This window comes from Barbatula barbatula (genome assembly GCF_947034865.1).
Source record: "Barbatula barbatula genome assembly, chromosome: 7".
Lineage (NCBI taxonomy): Eukaryota > Metazoa > Chordata > Actinopteri > Cypriniformes > Nemacheilidae > Barbatula > Barbatula barbatula.
Window position 1 is genome coordinate 1,686,184 of NC_136770.1, and position 22,738 is coordinate 1,708,921.

The 22,738-nt window shown below is 42.6% G+C and overlaps 2 protein-coding genes across 4 annotated transcripts in view; one reads left to right on the forward strand and one right to left on the reverse strand.

The window, feature by feature from the left end:
* The first annotated feature begins 564 nt into the window (after positions 1-564).
* Positions 565-9,944, forward strand: ubn2a (ubinuclein 2a). Of its 3 annotated transcripts, none has more exons than XR_013786849.1 (17): positions 565-1,169; positions 1,743-1,859; positions 1,960-2,061; positions 2,570-2,698; positions 2,966-3,066; positions 3,824-4,325; positions 4,763-4,833; positions 4,939-5,068; positions 5,181-5,290; positions 5,399-5,509; positions 5,608-5,748; positions 5,832-5,879; positions 6,032-6,077; positions 6,178-7,497; positions 7,597-7,804; positions 8,496-8,677; positions 9,139-9,936. XR_013786849.1 is itself a non-coding variant. In XM_079459540.1 (17 exons), the coding sequence occupies exons 1-17, from the start codon at positions 864-866 to the stop codon at positions 8,540-8,542; spliced, it is 3,558 nt and encodes a 1,185-aa protein (XP_079315666.1). In that variant the 5' UTR covers positions 565-863; the 3' UTR covers positions 8,543-9,944. The 3 variants fall into 3 exon arrangements, 2 of the variants coding, with proteins under 2 accessions (XP_079315666.1, XP_079315667.1); XM_079459540.1 differs by adding an exon at positions 8,078-8,146 and having other exon boundaries at positions 8,496-9,944; XM_079459541.1 differs by having other exon boundaries at positions 8,496-9,938.
* Positions 9,784-22,738, reverse strand: part of myh10 (myosin, heavy chain 10, non-muscle) — a 42,033-nt gene continuing 29,078 nt past the window's right edge. Inside the window, exons 21-42 of the mRNA XM_079459539.1 lie at positions 22,586-22,694; positions 22,073-22,204; positions 21,555-21,761; positions 21,335-21,472; positions 21,033-21,156; positions 20,746-20,917; positions 20,211-20,423; positions 19,936-20,080; positions 19,553-19,759; positions 18,814-18,918; positions 18,489-18,641; positions 18,129-18,377; positions 17,835-18,047; positions 17,344-17,556; positions 17,007-17,168; positions 16,454-16,582; positions 15,745-15,833; positions 13,472-13,595; positions 13,173-13,381; positions 12,976-13,084; positions 12,115-12,287; positions 9,784-11,980 (exon numbers count right to left, since the gene is read on the reverse strand). Of these exons, the coding sequence (XP_079315665.1) occupies positions 11,845-11,980; positions 12,115-12,287; positions 12,976-13,084; positions 13,173-13,381; positions 13,472-13,595; positions 15,745-15,833; positions 16,454-16,582; positions 17,007-17,168; positions 17,344-17,556; positions 17,835-18,047; positions 18,129-18,377; positions 18,489-18,641; positions 18,814-18,918; positions 19,553-19,759; positions 19,936-20,080; positions 20,211-20,423; positions 20,746-20,917; positions 21,033-21,156; positions 21,335-21,472; positions 21,555-21,761; positions 22,073-22,204; positions 22,586-22,694 (3,511 nt within the window). The 3' untranslated portion in view covers positions 9,784-11,844. The remainder of the gene's footprint in view (positions 11,981-12,114; positions 12,288-12,975; positions 13,085-13,172; positions 13,382-13,471; positions 13,596-15,744; positions 15,834-16,453; positions 16,583-17,006; positions 17,169-17,343; positions 17,557-17,834; positions 18,048-18,128; positions 18,378-18,488; positions 18,642-18,813; positions 18,919-19,552; positions 19,760-19,935; positions 20,081-20,210; positions 20,424-20,745; positions 20,918-21,032; positions 21,157-21,334; positions 21,473-21,554; positions 21,762-22,072; positions 22,205-22,585; positions 22,695-22,738) is intronic.

Here is a 22,738-nt window from a genome sequence, read left to right on the forward strand (position 1 = left end):
AATTTAATATAAAAGGGACAATATGTAAGTAATGAATAATAATGATTACCCTGCAGGTCCTTGAATATCAAATAGAGTAAAATAGTAAAATAAGGGCACTCGTGAAGTTTGATCTTTTCACAATAACATTCTGTAAATGTCAAATATGTTTTAATATATTTATGAACGGTTATGAAGTTTTGGCATGATAGGTTTACGCCTTTTGCACAGACAAACATTACCAATGATATCCTGTGACAAACTGAACATGTTCTTAGTTAAGACTTGATCAATACATCTCATTGAAAAAGAAATTGATTTAAAAAATAATAATTTCCAATGTGTAATATAAATCCAAGTGTGTTTAAATATCAGTATTCGCAGGACTTGAATGAAAACACTTGACAGCATTAGTTTCATGTCCGTGTATTAGTTCAGTTTCAAGGGGAATCCTTTCAGCACGACGTTACGTCTTTAATTGCTCATTACAGCGTCCGTCGCCGGGGTCTCCGTCTTTGATTGGACACGCCGCTGCCCTCGGTGTCCTCCGATTGGCCACCTCGACGTCTCCGTCGGCACGACGCTTCCGGCGTCCGTGTTGGCGCATGCTCAGTTCTCTCGTCTCCGCTCTTTTATTTACTCTCTCTCATGTAAGATGGCCGTTCTGAGCGACTCGGTCCCCCGAGCGTAGCGATCGAGGATGCTTTCGCCTCCAAAACCGACCTTCACCCGGCCATCTCTACCCGCGAGCTTCCCGTGAGGCGCGGACGGGACTCTAGTATCCGCACGGCCCCTGAGCGCCCCATCCGTCCGACTCGAAGCTCTTGAAATCAAGTTGTTTGGCCCCGCCGCCGAGTGCTCGTCCGAGAACCCTGAACATCCAAATGGCCGAACCGAGAAAAGTGCAGTTTGTCACGCTGTCGGGCCTGGCCGGCGGTCCGGGCGCGGAGGACAAGAGACGGCGGCTGGAAGAGGACGGAGATGCGGAGATGAGCTTTGACAGAGAGGGCAGGATGACGACGACGACGGGCACCGGGGTGACGGCGACGGGTGACCGCGGGGGTTCGATGGGGAAGAGAGACGGCGACGAGCCCCGAGGGAAGACGGTGCGGCTCGATCTGTGTTTGTCCGAGCCCGACGAGCAGCGCTCGGCCGAGTTTAACTACAGCGAGCTCGTTCAGTCTCAACAGGTACCGAGATGTGATGAGGGGACTGCGCGGGGCAGAATGCGGTCTTTGGGTCGTTGCGATGGGGACGGTGTTTGCTGTTTTTCTGCTGACTTGCATTAGCCTGTTAGCAGAGCTGCGTGTCAATAATAAACTTTTTTAAAGACACGCGCGTCGAGTCTTCACAGTGTGATGTGGATGTCATGTACGACGCGTCTCGAGCGTGTTACACGTCATTCACAGCTTATAAACTTAAGATCACCATTGAGCACGTGACGTGGTGTCCCCCAGGGGCCCTGAGCTTTAGGAGTGTGAAGACCATTCAAGCAGATCGGTTGATGTTCATGGAACTTTTATTTTGTAAATGTAGTCACCATTTGGTAAGCCATCTCGTTTGCAACGCATACGTCGTGGGTTCGATCCCACGGAAAACACTGAGATATAAAAACGTTTGCATGTGTATTTCTCAGATGTCGATGAATCCAGAAATAGTTGTGCTCTATTTATATATGGTATCAGCTGTTGTATATTTAGAAGTGTCTGAAATGCTTTGGCCTCCTGACCGTGACGTATTGACAGATAAATCCTCTTTTGCAGGCCAAGAAGGTTCCACGTGGTTCTACGTCTATCCTGGACCCAAACGATCCATTTAACGACGATGAGAGAGAACGTCAGCGAGTCGAGGCGCTGGCCAAAAAGTTCGAAAGCAAATATGTAAGTGTTTCAAGTTCTTCTGTTGTCTGTGAGATGGATGGACGCGCAAAAGCTAAATGAGGGCGTGTTTGTCATTTTGCCGTCGATGTTGACCTTACAGGGTAACGCGGGGAAAAAGAGGCGGAAAGATCGGATGCAGGATCTGATTGACATTGGCTTCGGATATGATGAGAGTGACCCCTTCATAGACAACACGGAAGCTGTGAGTGGGCACTTGCCATGGCAACAGACCTGCGTCGCTATGGAGATGATCGATTGCCATTTAACATGCTGTTTAACCAACACTCTCAATGCCGGCTGAACTTTACGGCCCGGTTTCGCAGACGAGGCTTAGCTTAAGCCAGGACCATGCCTTGGTTGAAATAGGATATTTAAGTCACTTTTATAAAAATGCTTTAGAAAGAAACGTTACTCTGTGGCATTTTTAGACAAAACAAAGGCACTGACTTATTTTAAGATATGTTTGGGCAAGTTATTTTCAGTCGAGACACACATTCATTTAAGTCTGAGACTTAAGCCTTTGAAGTCTGTGAAGCCGGGCCAAAGGGTGTTTCTGTTTAAGGGTCAACAGTGTTTTTTTTATGTTAACGTTTTAGGTATTTGGTTCAAAGTCTCTGTGTTCATAGAGCTCATACTTAGACATGATATCAGAAACACGGCTCACAAATGTCCAGAACACATCTGTATGTCCTTGTGTCTCTTTCTGTTAGTATGATGAGCTTGTCCCAGCCTCTCTGTCCACCAAGCTCGGAGGATTCTACATCAACACGGGTACTTTGCAGTTTAGAGCGGCGTCTGAATCTGAAGGAGAGGATGGAGGAAAAGATCAAAAATCCAGGGTGAGTTTTCCACATTCTCTTTGCTGAGTAAACTCTTTAATTTAGTTAAAAAACAATATTAGCTTAATGATCCATGACACTGTATGGCTTAAACATGTAGATTATTTTCAAATTGCGCATTCATATTTTCATTCATGTAATCTGTAAAGTTTCCCCAAATTTTGATGGAATGATGGGATGCATTTTATAAGATTGGATCATTAAACTTTGTGGAAGGTTTTCTGAAAACGCATATTTAGAAATGTGATTTCTGGTGTCCGTTTCTAGATGAGAGCTGGAGAGGAGCCATTGATAAAGAGAAGGAAGAAGAAAGACGGCACCAGTATAGAAGAGAAGAAACCCAGAAAGAACAAAGTATCCAAACAAGGGTAAGAATTGAACTTTTTTGTAAATCTGAAGTTAAAAAGGTTATTAGAATGTTTGACATTTTGTGGAGTTTAAACTATTTGACAGTATATCGGTTACTTGGAAGCAAAGCCAAAATCACGTGTTAAAACAATTTAGCAGTTTTTGTGACCTCATCATATAATACAAATGTTTGGGAAGCTTATTCTTTAAAATGACTTGATTTTGTTAATGGCACATCACTTCCAGATCGTAAATATAAAAACAATTTGAAAAGTATTTCTGTGGCAAAGTTCATACATGTTAGATAATAGTGGGAAAGGTTATATAAGGAAATGATATAATGTATGGCATACACTCTATTATCACATTTTTAATCAGATACATTAACAAAACTAACTAGAAATAATCATTTTTTTATCAAGTGATTGCAATCATAGTGCTGTATAAGCATGTGTGTGAAACAAGTTTTTATCAGATATTTTAGTAATATTAACTGTAATGGGGGGTTCACGAATTAAGTGATTTGCACTTGTAAATTACATACAAAGTCAATGGAAAGACGAGAATAGAGTCGCAGCAGGCGATGCAAATGGGGCGGCACGTTTGATGCGAACACCATCAATCTCGTCTTCTGAGCAAGTAGAAAGCTCCTGTAACTCAACAAAGTTTAATAAGAGCAATAAAGAGCGAGGAACACAATTGTTCGCGTTTGATGTGAACACCGCATAACATGTTGAAAAGACAAATAGTTTGTGTTTTTGATGTATTTGCTCACAGAGTGACTGGCATCAACCTTCACCGTCCTGAGAAGAAGAAAAGAAAGAAACTAATGAAGGATTCGCTGTGTCTTGCTGCAATGCTCCGCCGTTTCACGCGAGAGAAGGAAGAACTTCGGAGACGCGACGCTAACACACCTCACGTTGGCCCTAGTCTCACCAGCATGCCCAATTCCCACAACCTCCTGCAGAACTCCCATCTCCAAGGAAACAACAATGACCTTTCACTGGCCGACCTTACGGCAGATCCTGCCATGATGTCATTGCTCAGTTCCGCCAACGAACATGAAATTCAGGATATCATCCAGGACCTGGACTTTAGTTTTTTGGATGCGGGTCTTCAGATGACCCCTTCCAGTAGGGAGAACGGACAGGTCGAGACGGGCTCATCGTCTAGGCACAAGATTGCAGGAGGGGTGTTGAGTCGAGGGCTCATCTCTCTTCCACCTCTCCCTGAGGGACTTCCAGCACCCTTGATCAAACGGATAGAGGACCTACGAGCTGTGAGTCCCTATTCTGTCCATTCATCATTGTCTGTTTTATAGAAGCATTAAGGGAAAGACAATTTCTAGAAAATACTTGCATTCATTGAAATACATCATGTCTGAATGAACAGGAACATACATACGTTTAAATATCGAACACAGTAAAAGCTTTATTCTGACCTGACAATCGTTCTACTATTGCATAATATTGTCGTAATGCCTAATCCAATACACAATCATTTCAACCGTTCAAACCGTAAAAAAGTAACCATGAGGAAAGTAAATATGCAGTTTAGACCCACGATGAGTTGTTGACAACAATCCTTTTACTCTGCAATCTGATGAAATCTGTTGGATGTAGGTTCTCATTTTAAAAACACTTCAGGGAGTTTATGTTAACGCTGTAATGACATTTTCCTGCGTAACCTGATTTTTTTGTATTCATTTGAACTCAGGCATCAAGGCAATTTGATCAAGAAGGCAGAAAGAAATTCTTCACTTTGGATATGAATAATATCTTGCTGGAGTGAGTGAAATCGCAATCTGTTCTCATTCCACCTTTAAGACTTGAATTTGTCTTCTGTCGAATCATGTTCTCCTTCATTTATCGTCCCGTTTTTTCTTCTTCCAGCATTGATCTGCAGGTTCAGGAGCAGCCGGCAGACGTCCGGTCACAGGTGTACTCTCACCTCGAGGCCTTTGTGCCCTGTAACAAAGAGGCGCTACTCAAACGCCTCAAAAAACTCAGCCTCAACATCCAGGTGAGGGAGGTACATCACTTCCCTTACTCCGTACCGGGAGGGTTTACAGGAAAACTTTGTCAAATTCTGTCGTCGTTTAACAAATGTCCCAATGTTGTTTGTGGTCTATCAGGATGATCGTCTGCGCACACCCTTATTAAACCTCAAACTGGCCGTGTGCAGTGTCATGCCAGAGCAGATCGCCAGATATAACATGGACTGCATGGCGAAAGTTGCTGCCAAGTAAGTCTGAGCTTTTTAGCTTTCCTGCCTACAGGATTTCATTTGCTAAAAGGGACAAGTAGAACGATGAGTGCGTTACAGAATTAGAGCTTGTTTTAACTGTGCTAGGCAGCAGATGGAGGAGAGCGAGAAGAACGGATCAGAGGACGATGATGACGAGAAACCAGGGAAGAGGGTGATGGGACCAAGGAAGAAGTTTATATGGGACGACAAACTCAGGTTTGAATCTTTTCGTGTTCGGTGTAATGTCACTAATGGGTTGTCATTTACAGGCCACGATGTTCAAATCGTAAACACGAGTGCGTTTGTTTTTCCAGGACTCTCTTGTGCAACCTGGTGCGTGTGAAGCTGAGCTGCTATGAGCTGGAGCAGTGTTCTCAGTCTGTGGAAGACTATCTCAAAGCCTTCATGGAGAATGAAGTCAAACCTCTCTGGCCCAAAGGCTGGATGCAGGCGAGGTGTGTGTGCAATGTCGTAACCCTGCGCTGATGCTATATCTGGTGCCAAGGGACTATGTAACCAAAAGTCTTTGTTTGTTTAGGATGCTTTTTAAGGAGAGTCGTGTGGTACACGGTCACCTTACAGGCCTGTGAGTATATCAACATGTTCATTTGCATTTACACCAACGTTCTAAATGATTAAAAGGCAGCCGACAAAACGCAGTATATCCGATTCATAAACTAGTCCAAAACTAATGAATAGATTCTCAAATTTGAGTGTTGTAATATTTTTGTCCTACAGGGGTAAGAAAAGAATTGTTCCAACCCCCAAAGTTGCCAAAATGACGGTATGTGAAACTAAACTACACTGTTGTCTTTACACTCAGAAACAGTTCTCTGTTTCACTACTTCTAGTTTGACCTTTGTTTCTCCAATGATCTGATCCAGGAGTTCAGCTGGACACAAAGACCCGCCGCAGGTGTTGGAACTGCTTCTACCTCTCCTGCCTTGCCTGCTTGCAGACCGCCGTCTTCACCCTCCGAACCTATCTGCCTCTCAGATTCATTGGACGAAGATCTAGCCGCTAACTCCCTGGACTCCATTTCCCAGGCTCTTGCTCTTCTCAGTAACGCTGCCAAGGGTCTGACGCCAAACAACGGTGTACCTGCCTCATCTCCTGGAATCGCCAGATCCTTATCGGTGGTCAGCCACTATTCTTCTCCTCTGTCGCATTCCTCCCCTGCAGCGAAGATGGAGCCCTCTGGTGTCTCGAATAAGAACAGTTTAACTACCTCTCCTTCCCTCTGCTCTCCTATCACCTCATCTCCTTTGTCATCCATGCGAGGAGAGACCTTCACAATGTTAAAAGATACCGGATCCTTGCAGAGACATCCAGTAACGGCCGCTCACAGAATTATTAACGCAGCGCAGGCTGCTAAGCCCCGGCCACCCCCTACTGCCTCACCCCTCTTGCCGCCCCAGCAGAGGCCCTTCGGGGCGATCGTTAAACCGGGCCTAACTCCACCACCTGTCGGACATGCCAAGAACTGCGCTAACAAATCCGGCGTCGTCGTCGTCGGTGGGATAACCGGCACCGGAGTTTCCAAGCAGCCTCGTATGAGCCCGCACACTTTGCAGTTGAAGTCCAAAAGCCCTCAGCAGTCACGGGTACCCAGTTCTCCCCCTACGAACTGTTCCTCTCCTTCCACCCTGTTATCACAGGCCAAGACTGTCTCTATGCCACACAACCAGTCAAACTTTATCACCCCCATGCAAGCCACGCTTACTAAGTCTTCCCACAGTAGTAGCTCTCCCATCATCAAACTCACACCACGACCCCCTGCTCCTACCCCACCTCCCTCTTCCTCTCCTTGCCCTTCATCATCTCCCTCCCTGATTCATCCCAGACCTCAGATGATCACCAGCCCACACCAGTTTACCCCCAAGAGCCAACTCTTCAGACCAACGTTTACCACACAGGGACCTGGAGTCAAATCCGGATCTGGACAGGCATGCTACAGTTTTGCAGGTGGTCAAAAATCCTCAAGTCCACAGGGTGGCGCAGCCAGCAACACTATATCCACCCTGATGGTTTCGCAGCTGTCTGCGGGTTGCCAGGACAGCAGTCCTTCCCCTTCAGCAGTACCAGCCAATCACAGCCAGCGGCAGAGACCAATGGTAGGGGCTAGCCAGAGTGCCAAGTCCTCAACAAGTCGGGCATCAGCCATGACCCTACAGTCTCCTTCTGTCTCCTCTCACCACTCACAGGTAAGCGGTTCACAATCTGTTACTGCCTCACAACACCACTGCTTTGTTTTATCAAGAGTTCCATCATGTTAAATTTGTATAACTGCTCTCCTCCTCCAGGGGCAAACGGCATCAGGAAATAACCTCTTGGGCTCAGTAACCCCACCCCTCCCCCTGGGTTTCGGGATGCTCGGGGGTCTAGTGCCTGTTTCTCTTCCCTTCCAGTTCCCCTCGCTACTCAACTTCAACCCACCAGGTCCTGGAGTTCCAGGCTGCAGCAACATGGGGGCTTCACCCGCTCAAAACTCAGGATACACCCTGGCACAGAGTAAGTGTCTCTATGCACACTGGCATGCCCTCCTTGTAGCTGCACCCATTTTCCTCCAGTGGGTTGTGTGTTTGCCTGTATTGTGTTATGTATCTTGCATCGCTAGAAACCTTGTCTTTTTTCTGTCTCCCTAACCTTGCTTCCCCCTCTGTTTCCCCATCTTGCATCTTACTTGGGTGATGCGTTTCTGCAATCTCATTTGCCCCTGGATTGATGTGCACTCGTTCATCTCTTCTGTCCATCTTTATTTCCACCCGTCCTGCTGTCCGCCAGATCTATTTAAGAGCCTGCAGCCAGGGTCTCAGGTTGCTCTACCTCCCCACTTGCAGCTTGCTTTCTCAGGTAAACGCTGCAAATCCCTCCAGCTCAGTGGCTTTTTTTGTGTCGTGTTTTTTAGGGTGTTATAAATTGACCCTTCGCTTGTTTGAGTGCTTCTTGCACTGTGTGACAACGGCCTTGCTTCGAAACCTAGTAAATTACTTCGTCGAAATGCATTTCAAAGGCTGTATACTCCGCTTGTATAAAGTAGGTTTCACACGAAGCATACTCTACACAAGTGTTTAAAAATGTTGGTACATTTTTCGTCAGCTCAATTGATTTTGAAACGGAGCATTTGTGTTTTGTAATGAGCATTTCAGTTTGGACTAAAGCAATATCTTAAGCAGTAAAGCACAATGTTTTATTCTTACAGATACAAACCAAAGTCAGGGAGGAGACACCAAGAGGAAGTCCCACTGACCACCAGAAGCAGAATGTACACGCTGGCGGATGTTTTCTTTCTCAGCTGCTCGGAATCAGAACTGAAAAGCTTGAATTGTGCATCGATGTGGCGGGGAAGACTTTCCTACACGCCTAGCTGAGATTAAATTCAGAGTACTTTATCAATGACCTTTTCTTCACATTAACATCACACTGCTTTTAAACTGATTTGGAGAACAGAAGAAAGGATTTTAAATGTTGTCGACATGTTTACAAAAGACCTTAATCACTGTGGACAGAGATAGTTATTGAGAGGAAGAAAACAAAGCAAGATAATTTTTATTTAAGTTATGGAAATGTGCATTCCCGTGTTTATTTTCTTAGATTTTTTTTGGTTTGAAACTATAGGGATGTTGTCATCCAACCGTTTCCTAAAGACTGTTAGAATAGTAGCTATTAATAATAATAATAATACATATGGGTAAATTATTTATAATTTTTTGACACAGGGACGTACGATGTTTAATGTGTACTGGTAGAATAAATAGCATATGTATATAAAATATACACAAATATTACGTGATATATTTTCTTTCAAGGTTAGTCTGTATGATGTTTATCATCTGTGTGTGCAGATGTCTCGCTGTCTTTGGTGCTGTGTATCTCACTGGACCTTGTGGAAAAAATCTCGGAAAATATTCTTTCATGGATGAAGAATGAAGTGTGTGCAAGCTTTTCATAGATTATTGAGATTACCGTCTACTTGAAATGTATTTCAACTTAATTTTATTGCTTATTATCGGTATACCCCCCTCCCGACAATTTCAATAAAAAGCCTTAGTTTGTAAGTTTGAATAACTATGCAGGACTGTACAATGCTTCAATGCAAAAGCAAGCTGTTGTTTAGCGCTCTACTTCTAATCATTAGTGGTGTGTGCGTGTGGATTTTGGGGAGATTTGTGTGTGTGTGTGTCGATTGTCGCAATATGTCACTGGATATTTAGTTCCTACATTTCATCCCATGACGCATTTATCGTTTCAAGATGTCTCGCAATGTTCACCTGCATCTTCTGACTGTGTTAAAATGAGAAATGGCACCAAAGAGGACAGCATTAGCTCAGTTAACAAGCTACAGGTCAGGTGTCTGTGTGTGTTGTCATTGTAATGTTCTGTATCTGTTTGTAGGCCAAACTAAATGTGGGGTCTTTAGTTGTCTCTGTGGATAGTATGGTGACGGACAACATTTCTAAATTGAATTTTATATTGCTTGATTTTCTTTTCTAAAACGCTGAAGTGGGTGGGAACGATTTTAATGGAAGCTCACATCTTGACTTATGAGTCGATTATTTTTGTCTGGATTCTGGAATAATGCGTCATTTTTGTCTCGAGTGAGAGCGCTGAAAAATTATTCAATAAAAAAATTGTGGATATGGAGGTTTTGTACATCAGTAATATTATTGGCAAAGCAGACGACTGCAATGGTTTACAATGTGCTAATGTTATATGTATTCACCAAAAATGATCCCATTTCTTTATTCCATTTGATGTTGACAAAAATATAACAAATTTTGAATCCACGTGGCAAAATGTTTTTATAAACTAAGTTATTGTATAACTGATCAATCGCGAACGTGAAATAATAACACACGTAATCCTTTTTCCAAACCAGTAATGAGAACCACGTTCAGAAAACAAAAGAAAAGCATGCTTCTACATTGAAGGTTTTATTTTTCCTTTACAAAACTCACTGTCTTCTAGAAATACAGTATACAAGAGAAAAACAAGAGGAGAGACATTTGCAGATGAACGTCTGGTTGTCAACAGCCAGTCCAACAATAAAAGTGATACTATAGCAATAATAATAACTGCAATAATAGTAACAAGATCATGGATGATAAAGCTTTCAACCCAATTAAATCACGCTTTCCTCTCACGAGGATTCTTTATATAGTGGATAACATATTTTACCGCACAACGCAATGAGAATACAGGGAACAGGAGAGCAGTATACTGGATATGATTCATAGCGCAGTAAAATACAAAATAACAGAAAGAGGGTTACATAGCATGTTTATTTCCATTTCCTTCAGCCAGTTTTGCCTTCATGTTAGCGTTTCTTACACCGTTATTCACAGTCAACATACTTCATTTATTCGCCAATGTTTTCTAGTTAGTGTCTAAGGCACTTTTTTAAAGTAACACGTCATTCACTGCTAACAGTGGACCGGGTTAATAAAGTTTCCATACATCATCTTACTAATACTGATGAGCGCGAATCTATTATAGCGTTCAAAGCGTTACAGTTGAGCTAATTCAGAAAAGTGCTTTATGAATATTTCTGGTCCAGTTCCTTTTGTTTTCGCATTGATGAGTACGATGAAGACCTTCCTTCATTTGCCGGATCCGTTTCTTCCAATGGCTGTATTCACATGTGATGTATCAAATAGATAAAGCGGCTGGATTTGAGAAGTACCATCAAATTCTCTCACATAAAAAGGGAATAAAACTGATGTAAAAGCTTCATATTAACGTGCGTATGCTTCCAAAATGCTATAGAATTTCTTTCCAGTTGAAGTGGCCTTATATGATTTTTCTACAATGTGCAGTTAATTGCGTTTCGTGACAACATCCAAATTCTTAAAACGCCTCTGAATCGCCCGACATTTTGAACGTGTCTTGAATCAAATCACAAATGCAGTCGCCTGCGCTATTTGTCACGTTTAAACGTATTGAATGCATTTAAATGGAGCGATGCAGAAGCGAGTAGCTTTTCACAGTTTTTCTTTGAAAGTCCATTTCAGATCCGGTCCAGAGCCACAGGACTTAAGCAGCACATGCACCTCTTCACCCAAAAACTGCAGTACAACCAGAGATCTAACCAGTCTGCTTAGCTAGGCGATAGCTTTACATCATTAAACTACATTTGAACAGAATATTTTCATTGTGTACATGAATATGCTCAGTGTGAGGAAGGTTTGATGTGTGAAATGCACTTGTAGGTTTGTAGTGTTCTGTTGTACGAGCGTAGTATTGATGTTCTAAAGGCTGCAAATGTACGCTTGGTCTTGAAGCATTTTTAGAGTAAGGCAGAGTTGATGCTCCCTGAATAGGGAGAGTACAGAAACGTAGGAAGTGTGTCTGTGTGTTATTCTATGTTTCCAGAGCTCAGTGTGGCACTGGAAACAGATAAATGTTTCATGAGAGATATGTGGTAGTGTTGTGTGTCGCTAACTGGTCCTATTTCTGTACCGCTGACCCCACGCTGAGGAGAATGAGATGTTGCGAGACGTTCCGAAGTGGTTGATGCAGCAGGGCTTGTTGTCCACGGGAGGGCGCTGTGCTTATTCCGCTTGAGCCGTCTGGTTCTCATTCAGGTCGCTGGCCTTGCTGTCTGCGTCGTCGTCAGAGAAATCTCCCTCCATCTGCAGCGGTCTGCGCCCAGAACGGCTGGATGAGAAGCTAACAGGACCTCCTCGCCTGGAGGAGCGGGAATGATGTCAGAGGGTTTCCAACAGACTCATTTAAGAATATTATTCGGTTTTATTATTTAAGTCACAACCAAGGATCAAAATGAACTAATGCCAAAACATATCCATGTGATGTGTGTTTACCTGAGCCGATTCTTGAGCGAGTTGACCTCGCGGCTCAGACCCTCGCTGGCTTCAGTAGCATCATCCAGCTCTCTCTGCAGCTTCCTGCGGGAGGCGTTCGCTCGAGTAGCCTCCTCCTCGGCCTCCTCCAGCTGCCTTTTCAACTGCTTCATGCGTGAGTTCGCCTTTTCCATCTAAAACAAAACGCACGGTGAGCTTCTATAACATAATAATTGTACAATTCCGTGGTGCTAATTATTGTGGTAATATTTATTTTCGTGTAGCATACATTTGGTGATATAAATAGTGTATATTTAGTGTATATCATTAATTACGATATATCAGTATATTGCAAATAAACAAAAACTTATAGAATTCTAGAATTTTCAGTAGGACAGGGAAGGTGGGATGAAGCGATGATGGGTGACTACGTCTGGAACTTTGTGAAGATAGTATTGGTCATAAAAGACAAAAAAATTACACTTTTGAAGTTTTGGACGACTCGGTTTTAGTAACTTTTATATTAAACTGTTGTTTTGAGCTCAGTGTTATGCCAGTACCTTGCCAATTCTGAGTACGGGTTATAATACTGAATGTATAAATGTGTGTAAGTACAGTTGATGTTAACAGTAAAATTAAAACGAAACGACTTAAATGTTCTTTTTTTAACATATAATAAAAGGGTCCGGTTTCCCATTTAGGAAAAAAAACAACCAACAGTTCACCTTTAACCTTTAGAGCAATCAACGAAGCAACTTGGAAGCAAAATATAGACACAAATGAATTTCTGTCTGTTCTGATTTAGCTTCCATCTCTTCAGTCTAAGGAGCTGAATATACACTTAAAACACATGCAACATGCCTCTCTTGAACCTCTGTTCACCTGCTCTTTGTACTGGTCGGCATGGCGACGCTCGTCCTCAACTTGCATGAACACCTCCTTGAGTTTCTTTTCTGTGCGACGAACGATTTTATTGGCTGCAGCTCTCTCTCTGTAATGAGCACAGATGGACTTACACACTGATATCTTTATACATGACAGTGTTTGCCACAGGTTTGCACAGAACACCTGCTGCTTACTTCGCCTCCTGCTCAAGCTGCTCCTCTAACTGGATGATCTTGGCCTCCAGGGCGGCGATAGAGGCCTTGAACTTAGATTTGATGGATCCTTCTAGTTCCTGCAGTTTGGCCTTCAGCTCTTTGTTTTGTCTCTCCAGCTGCTGCCTGGCGTTCTCACTCTTCTGGGCGGCACTGCGCTCTCCCGCCAGCTCTGTGTTCAGTGTGTCCACCTGCACATTCACACACAACCGTTTACGACACTGAAGACTGCAGATTAGACTGAAGTTCGGCAGATGGTTTTGAGTTTGTCAACACTTCACCTGCATAGTGGTCTTGCGGAAGCGGTCGTTCAAGAGCTCCATGTTGCCCTGTTCCTCCTCTAGTTCTTCCTCCAGTTGAGCGATGCGAGCCTCCAGTCTCCTCTTCTCATCCAGGAGGGCTGCCCTGATGGACAAACACACAAACTTGAGTAAATATATAGTTAACCTAGGAAAACACAGCAAATGACACAACGTGAGGCATACACTATACACATACAGGGCTGGGAAGGTTCCTTTTTTCAATGCATTTCACTACAGATTACAAAATACATGCTTCAAGAAGTCATCTGTAACTAGGGATGCTCCGATCCACCTTTTTTGCTTCCGATACCGATTCCGATACCTGAGATTCAGTATCGGCCGATACCGAGTACCGATCCGATACTAAGGTAAAAATTTTAAAGTGCACAATTACTTAATAAACTATGTGCATTGCTGTGCAAGACATCAGGCTCGACTTAACATAAATTTCCTGACCCCGTAAAACAAAATAACAAACTAATGATTCACAAATTTAGTAAATAGTTTATTAAACCAGCACCGGTGCAAAACAAATGAAAAATAAAACAAAAGTGTTCACTATCTTTGGACAAAAGACATTCAAAATTAAAGTGCAAATTAAGCAGCTGAATATAACAACAGCTTCACTAGCTTGATAAACGGGTATAAATAAATGGAAACAAAATCTCTTAATAATTTTTAAGAAAGTGCAAAAATAATTAAAAAATCAATTCGCAAAAAAAAGCTGCTGAAATTGAGCAAAAAAGTAATAGCTTTACTGCTTTAGATATTCAAAATAACATGAATCAGATCTTTTTAATGCTTTAGTCACTAAAGCAAAGTCCACTTAACTAAACTAAAGTTTAGTGAAAATAAAATTTAACATCCAACACAGAAACAGATGAATAAAACGCTAGCTTTCCTAGCTTAGTAAAACTGCACGTTTGTTGCATTTAACGTGGCATTTTGTGGCACAAAATTCTCATCCAACCAGTGTGCGGTTAAACTTAAAAGCGACACTGGGGACACGTCGCAGCTCCAGATATCTGTTGTAAAACTCACCGCATTGACATCTTTAATTTTTTCGGATATGTGTTTGCTTTTTGACTTTTCGGTACAGTTCAAGGTAGAGTTAAATATTTACGCTTCGGCGTGTCGTACTGCGGCTCCAGGTGGTTTATAAGGAGTCTGAAGCCATTATTCGCAACGATGGACAGCGGTTGCCCATCCATAACAATGAAAGCGGTGGAACTTATTGGCGTAGTTGTTGTAAAATAACTCCAAATGACAGATATTTTGGCTCGCTCCATGCTGTTCGCTGCTATATGTTCACTTGTTCACGTGCACTACGTACAGAGCACGTTGCTAGCGTATGATGTCGCACGTTGCTAGCGTATGATGTCACACGTTGCTAGCGTATGATGTCGCACGTTGCGCAATGCGCAGCCGCCCACGAGAGAGTTTAAGCGCCGGTGTCTCCATGAACTTTTACATCGTCTAGCACAAATTTTATGTCAGATCGGGTATCGGTGACAAATTGCACCGATACCCGATCTAGAATTTTATTACGTATCGACGCCGATACCCGATACGAATATCGGATCGGAGCATCCCTATCTGTAACATATTTCTTTAGATTACACAAGTTTTGTAACTTCATCTAAATACTTTGAGATACTAATAATGTCCATGAAATAAAGGGATCATCGAACAGAGGACTTTGCTTTGCTCTGCTTATTATATATACACACTCGCAATAGTGAGAAAAAGTCAGAACTGCGAAACAAAAAGTCTCAATTACCTGAAACTTCCTTATACAAGAAACTCACAAACAAGTATCACACTTAATCAGGACAGTACTTTTAATATTACTATTATTACTCTTTGTAAGTCGCTTTGGATAAAAGCATCTGCTAAATGACTAAATGTAAATGTATTAGCATGCAATTTCTATGAACACAGATCCCTCTTAAGTTTCTTACAATTATTCAAATTTTGCATGTTCGGCAAGGGGTATGAAACTTAACAGAACATCTCCAAAAGCATTATTAAAAGAAGTTATGCACAGTAAGCAGAGTTAGAGAATCACAAATTGCTGTTTACATGAATTGCCTGTTACAGTTTATATTAATGTTTAAATGAAATAAATTCCAAGTAATCACTTTTTAACTGTAATTTGTTAACCACCCACTTAAAAGTAACTCAAATTTTGTAGTTAAAGTTACATATATTTGGTTACTCCTCAGCCCTGAACGCATAGGCGAGAGACTCACTTTCCAGAAGCGCTGTTGGAAATCTCATCCGCCAGTTCGTCTCTTTCCTGTTCAGCGTGGCGTCTGGCTCTCTCTGAAGATGCAAGGTCCTAAAAACACCACCAATCCGTAGTAAGAGATCAAACTCTAGTGTCTCTAATAAATGATTTCAATAAAACAACGTGAAAGTGTTTCTCAGGAGATTTCCTTTACAGGCCACATCTACAATGATAACCTGGAAAATGAATTAAGAAGCAATGTAGAGATTTTAGCGGCATCTAGTGGCGAGATTGTGAATTGCAACCAGCGGCTCACTCTGTCCCTCCCTTTCAAAGCACTACGGCACTCACAGGACCGAGATGTTGTCACGTTTTTGCATCTTTGCCGAAGAAGATAACGTATTTATGAAATGCGCTTCATGTTGTTTCTACAGTACAGTAGCCCTAAACGGACAAACTGCTCTATGGTGAATTCCATGAAAGGGGACCTGTGATTCATGTAGATAGAAATAGCTCATTCTAAGGTTATAAAAACGTAACGCCTCATTATGAAAGGTCTTTATACACCTCTGAACATATCGTTATGTATATTATATTGCATTTCTGTCAATAGATCCTCCAAAAAATACACATTAGACTTAAGGAAGATGCTAGGTGCTTTACAGAGTTAAACTCAAAGGAAATCTAGGCTTTGGCCGCTGTGTATTTTAGACTTCAGAATGTTGGCTCACCTCCTGCAGCTGCAGAATCTCTGCCTCGAGACTCTTGAGTTTCTTCTCGTTCTCTTTAGACTGAGTGAAGATCTCATCGCGAGAGGTGCGCGCCTCCTCCAGCTCCCTCTGGTAGTCCTTCATTTGTGCCTGATTTGAAAACAGACACGTGCCAAAATGTGAGAAGCACAGATGGGAGTCTCTCCACAATGATTCCTGTGGCTTAAAATGTAGAGACGGGAATCTCTGGACAAATCTCATTCTTTCAACTGCTTCAGGACGGATGCACATTAGCTCCTAGGAGCTTATAAGTAAAAACATAACATGACATTTAACATGAAATTACTGTAATGACAAATTAATAGCAAATTGAAAAGGAGAATCTGCACATAAGTGCAGGATACACAGAGAAAATAATTGAAGGTTTTCAAGTCACGTGACGACAATTAACAAATGAGCACAAGGAAAGTGACTGCGCACAAAAATAATAAATATATATGAAATAAACTACTTGGAAAACCAAGCGCATTATGTGGACTGAGACTTTGAATGCGGCATTCTGGGAAATGTTTACCTGGAGTTTGCGTAATTGTTTAATGGCTTCATCGCGGGCCTTGTTTGCAGCCTCGATATGAGATTCCACATCTTTAAGGTCCATCTCCAGTTTCTTCTTGGCTGCCACAGCGAGAGCTCTTTGCTTCCGTTCGTCTTCTAGCTCCGCCTCCATCTCACGCACCTGAGTGGGTGGGGCTTATGAGTACATAGGCTATATCTGTTTTTCTTAAAAAACCTTCATATCGTTATTGTCTTTAAACGTGTTATCAATTTTGGAGAGTTCTGTATAACACATAGACTGGTGACAATTTGAATTATATTTCATTTCAATTAGGTTTTATTCAAACTCCACCCACCTGTTTGACCAGCGCCCTCTTCTTCTCTTCATTCTGCTCATCTCTGGCCTGCAGGTCTCTGTCAAACTGAGCTTTCATGGCCTGCATGTTGACCTCCAGACGCAGTTTAGCATCTTCAGTGGCCTGCAGCTCATCCTCCAGCTCCTCAAGCTGTGTGCGCATTTCCTCCACCTGCTGCTCTAGAGTGCGTTTGGATTTCTCCAGCTCATGCACCTACAATAAACACGTTTTTAGGAATATCCCTTTTTAACTCCGCTACCCTTCATAAGTTCCTGCTGGTACCATTCTCACAGGGAACGCACATGTGTTGCGATCCAACCGATGGGTGAAATGTTGCATACTCTGCTATTATTTCCATAATTATAATATTTAAGTTTTTGTGTTGATTTTGAAGATGTGCCGTTTACAGAACACAATAAATTCAAGCATACAATAAAGAATTTTCAATGGCCTCCAGTTAACAGACCTGAAGTTTCTATTAACAAACTTACATTCTTGCCCACATCATCCTTGGAACTCATGAGGTCCTCCATCTCGGCTCTGAGCTGCTTGTTGAGCCTCTCAAATTCCTCTTTGGCCTCCAGAGCCTCGTCCAGGGCTCGGGCCATAGACAGAGCTTTGGTATCCTTCTCTCTGGCTTCCGCCTCGGCCCGGTCCCTCTCCTCAGCGTATCGTGCAGAGATGGTCTTCTCCTCTGCTAACATCTGTCACGAGCATCTTATGTTAAACAACTAACAAACGCAACAACACCACAATCTTTGAAACAAGTGTTCCAACGGTTTAACCTGGTCAAACTTCTTCTGTTTCTTCTCCAGGTTTGAGACGATCTGTCTCTGGTGATCCAGGTCCACCATAAGGTCGTCGAGCTCCTGCTGGAGTCTGTTCTTGGTTTTCTCCAGTTTGTCAAAAGCGATGGCTTTCTCCTCCAGCTTTTGACTGGTCCCCTCCATGTCCTTCTGCAGTTTCCTCTTCACCTCCTCCAGACACTCCATGGCTCCCACATCATCCTCCAGTTTCTTCTTGGTCTCCACCAGCTGTCAAGGAAAACAGGATTACAGAAAAGTGATTAGCTTGTCAACATTTAGGTAACACTAGAGCTTTTATTGCCTTTCGGAAATTGCATATCTACTTATGTGTGTGCACACCTGCGCTTGTTGGGTTGCCAGTTGTTTCTCCAGGTTCCTGCGCGCCTCCTCTTCCTCCTCCTGCTGCTCCAGCAGGCTGTTCTTCTCCTCCTCCAGCTGACGAATACGGCTGCTGAGGTTTAGCTTCTGACGGGTCTCCTCTTGAAGCAGTTCCTGGACAGATCATTTCAGACAATCGTGACTACTCGCCCGACCACAAATCTTTTTATTAAAATCATGCTTTTATTACACAGTTTCAGCAATGTAATTACGCAACCTTACAGGTAGCTACTAAACTTCCTAGTCCATATGTCCAGCACTTTGTATTTAAAGAAAACTTTATTACCTGAGTGTCTTGAAGTTGGCTCTCTAAGCTGGTGGCGTCTTTGGCCAGCTTGATTCCCTTCTTCTCCACATCTTCCAAGAGAGCAGAAACATTGTCCAGTTCCGTCTGCAACGCATTTTTGCATTTTAGGAATTCCGAAAACTTGCTAAATTACATAAATCTAAAACACAGTTTCAGCACTGGCCTGTAGTTTATGTGAAGTTGTGTATCACTGCTGCTTTGTAGTTTATAGAAGTGAAAGTAAAAGCACTAAATAACCTAATGTGTAATTGTACTGACCTGTAGTTTATATGATTGTGTGTAACAGTGTTGTTCTGTAGTTAATGGCCGTAAAGTAAAATCACTGATCTGTGGATTATGTGATGTATAATGGCAATGTTCTGTAGTTTATAGGACTGAAAGTTACAGTACTGACCTGTCGTTTATGATTGTGTGTAACTTGTTTTGTAGTTTATGGCCGTAAAGTAACATCACTAATCTGTGGATTGTGTGATGTGTAATGGTGATGTTCTGTAGTTTATAGGACTGAAAGTAAAAGCACTGATCTGTAGTTTATACGATTGTGTGTAACAGCGTTGTTCTGTAGTGTATGAGAGTAAAAGTAACAGCACTAACCTATAGTTTATGTGAAGGTGTGAAACCGTGCTGACCTGTTGTTTATGTAATCTATACTGTAGTTAATGTAAAGTTGTGTTATAGTGCTGGTCTGTTTTTTATGGAGGAAAGTCACATCACTGACCTGTAGTTTATGGGAGCGGTCAGCAAGTTCTCCTTTAACCTTCTCTCCCTCACTGAAGCGGGCCGTAAACTCCTGCAGTTGAGCCTCTAGTTTCTTTCTCTTGTGCTCAGACTCGCTCTTGGCCTGCTGTAAACTCTTCACATCACTGGCCATCTCCTTATTATCACTCTCCAAGGTCTGTTTGTTTTTCTCCAGGTTTGCCTTAACCTAGCACAGATTCAGAAAAATTGTGAACGACAGCCAGGATTCCCCTTAACTGGATCCAATATTACATACAATCACTGCGTAAGGAAATTTATTTCAAACACATCAGGTTGACAACAGTGAATGGCAGCTGACATTAGATGAGAACAACTCCCCACATTTAATGATAAATGGCTTACTCTCTTGGCCTGCTCCAGCTGTTCTGAGATCTCCTCCAGAGCTGCGCCATGCCTCTGTCTCATCTCCTGAATCTGAGACTCGTGGTTCTTCGTCTCTTCATCAATCGCCTTCTTAAGTTCAGCTACCTCCAGTTCACGTTTGGTCCTTTATGCGCAAAGTAAATTAAGACACACCGGGAACAGATACCAATTAATTCTAAGCTATATAGCTCTTTACTTAAATTACTCAAATTATTCCGTAGACTTGATTCAGTTCCTAAAGCAGACTCTTGTACCTCAGCTCCTGTTGGGCAGCAGTTGTGTCCAGGGTGTCTTCGAGCTCAGTCTTCAGAGCCTCCAGCTCCTCGCTCAGATCTCTCTTAAGTTTCTCTGCTTTGTTCCGGGCCGATTTCTCAGACTCAAGATCCTCCTGCAGCTCAGCGAGCTGGGCCTGAAGCTCTCGCACCTGCTTTAGGGCATTGTTCTTGTGAGCGATCTCTTCGTCACCTCTGAGGAACACACACACACACATCAGAAGAAGTACCAACCCCACCTCATGAAGCAATAATAAACTGCAACAATTTCCGTTTAAAGGTTAATTCACTTTTGCAGAAGAAAAAACAATAAAGATGAATTTGTTTTGATTTCTTTGCAGTTATACAAATTAAACAAACCCAGAGGTTTAATAGCTCCAGAGAAATAAACATCCCATGACTACTTAATTCATTTGACCCAAACATAACCCAGACATGACAGCCAAACTACATTGGCTTCAAGAAGATATTTTTGTTACAGTATCCTCGCTCTCTTGCTCTGCGTTTCTGGATTTACCTGGCCAGTACAGCTTGCAGCTCCTCTTCTTTCTTGGCCAGCTGAATCTTGAGCTCCTCAATTTGGGCCTGGAGCTCAGCTATCTGATCCTGTAGGTCTGTGGTCTCGCCGTCCAGTTTGCGCTTTGCTTTCTCCAGCTCCTGTCTTGTTTTCTCTTCTTTCTTCAGACGCTCTGAGGGACAGACATACAGATATAAGACCGTTTGCTCTTTTCTGAGCGCTTTCAAGTAATCGAAAAGGGCTCATGCCTGGCTGAATTAGTAATCCAGATCTAATTTTATCCTAACCTTCCAGGTCCACCATCATCATTTCCTGCTTGTTCTTGACTTTGCCAAGGTTCTTGGCCTTCTCCTCTTCTTCAGCCAGATGGGAGGTCATCTCATTCACACGGTCCTCCAGAAGCTTCTTCTCCTAGATGACAGAAAGGGAAGAAAGGGTTCCAAATAAATTCAAATTTGATGGCAAGCACACATATTGCCACGAAGCATATTTCATATGATTTGTTTCTCTAATCGGTCTTGATCCAAACCATAAATTTACAATTCTTATTGCAAAGCTGGACTCCTTAAAGTTTGACTTCTGTACTGACCTTGAGGAATTTGGAGTTATGGTCCTCCAACAGCAGAATATCTTCCTCCATCTTTTTTATTTTGGCTTCAGCAGTCACCTTCTCTAGCTGAAGTTTCTGTCTTGCAGCCTCCTCTTCATCGAGCTGTTCCTCTAGGTCCTGTTAACACAAACATCTGATTTATGGACCTCAACAGCATTGCATCAAATCTACGGGTCACAACAAAGGGTTAAGTCTTTACCTGTATGTGCGATTGCATTTTCTTCTTCTCGTTCTGCAAAGACTGGTTCCTCTCCTCTTCCTCCTCCACGCGCGACTCAAGGTCATGTAGGATCTCCTCCAGCTCTTGTTTTTTAGCCACGAGTCGAGCTCTCATCTCTTCAGCTTCAGCAAACAATTCTGTCTCGGCCTGCAGTTGCTCTGCCAGGATGTTCTTCTCCTCCATGAGCTGAAACAAACAAGATGTTTCCACAAGATTCTTCTTTAGCAAAGTCTAAAAGATCACAGAAGATCATAAAGACTCAAGCATCGGTGCTTCAGTGATTTTTATAATGGTTTAGCCTCTCTGTAGGCTTTTCACGGTTACCAAGCAACTTATAGGACCTGTGTGCGGTCACAGGTGTTTGGATATTGCCTTTTTACAATTGCTCTGAATAAAGCTCAATCCATTTGGGCCTGGAACAGGATCTGGTTTATTACCAACTGTTAAGGATTGTCATATTCAGGATTACATAACAGATGGAGCAGGTGAGTGCTGACCTGCTGGTGTTTCCTCTCCATGTCCACCAGTTCGGTCTCCACTTTCACCTGCCTCTCCTTCACTTTAATGAGCTCCTCATCCTTGGCCTGCATCTCTTCCTCCTGACGCGTCACCTGCAGGAGCGGTTTCACCTGCACACAAATGTCATGGACGCATTAGTGAATCTGATATTGATAGATATCAGTTCATAAGTCCTTTGTCAGTCATGAACAAAGTAATAACTTCAATTTAGCAAGGGTGATTTAGGTCCTGTGTCCCCGAACCGTTTTTAAAAATGAAAATGCCAGCAGGGGGCGCTTAACAGCGTTAAAGTCTCCGTTTTCATCTGTTTACACAGAAACGCAACAGTTTTTTAACCAAAGGTCATGAAAATTATTTGCTTTTAATGTAATTGCAACCGGTTCTAAATAGAAGCGGGTTCTTGGTTCTCAACCCGGCCTTTCATTTTGTCGTTCACACACAAAATCTAGTCAAATGAATTGAACATTTATGTAAATTGTCTCGAGACTAACCTTGGTAAAGAGTCTCCACCACTGCCAGTGGCGTAGTTTCAGGTAAGCGGCACAGTTTCTCTGGAGAACCTTCAAAGCGCTGAGCTGCTGCTGCTTCTTAGCGAAGGCTCTGAGAAACACACCCACAAAACAGCACTCAGAACATTCACATTC

Bases quoted from the DNA above. Each gene is read 5' to 3' on its own strand.
- ubn2a (XM_079459540.1), top strand. From the start codon at position 864: ATGGCCGAACCGAGAAAAGTGCAGTTTGTCACGCTGTCGGGCCTGGCC. The intron at 1,860-1,959 runs GTAAGTGTTTCA...TTGACCTTACAG, and splicing joins AAAAGTTCGAAAGCAAATAT to GGTAACGCGGGGAAAAAGAG. The intron at 3,067-3,823 runs GTAAGAATTGAA...ATTTGCTCACAG, and splicing joins AACAAAGTATCCAAACAAGG to AGTGACTGGCATCAACCTTC.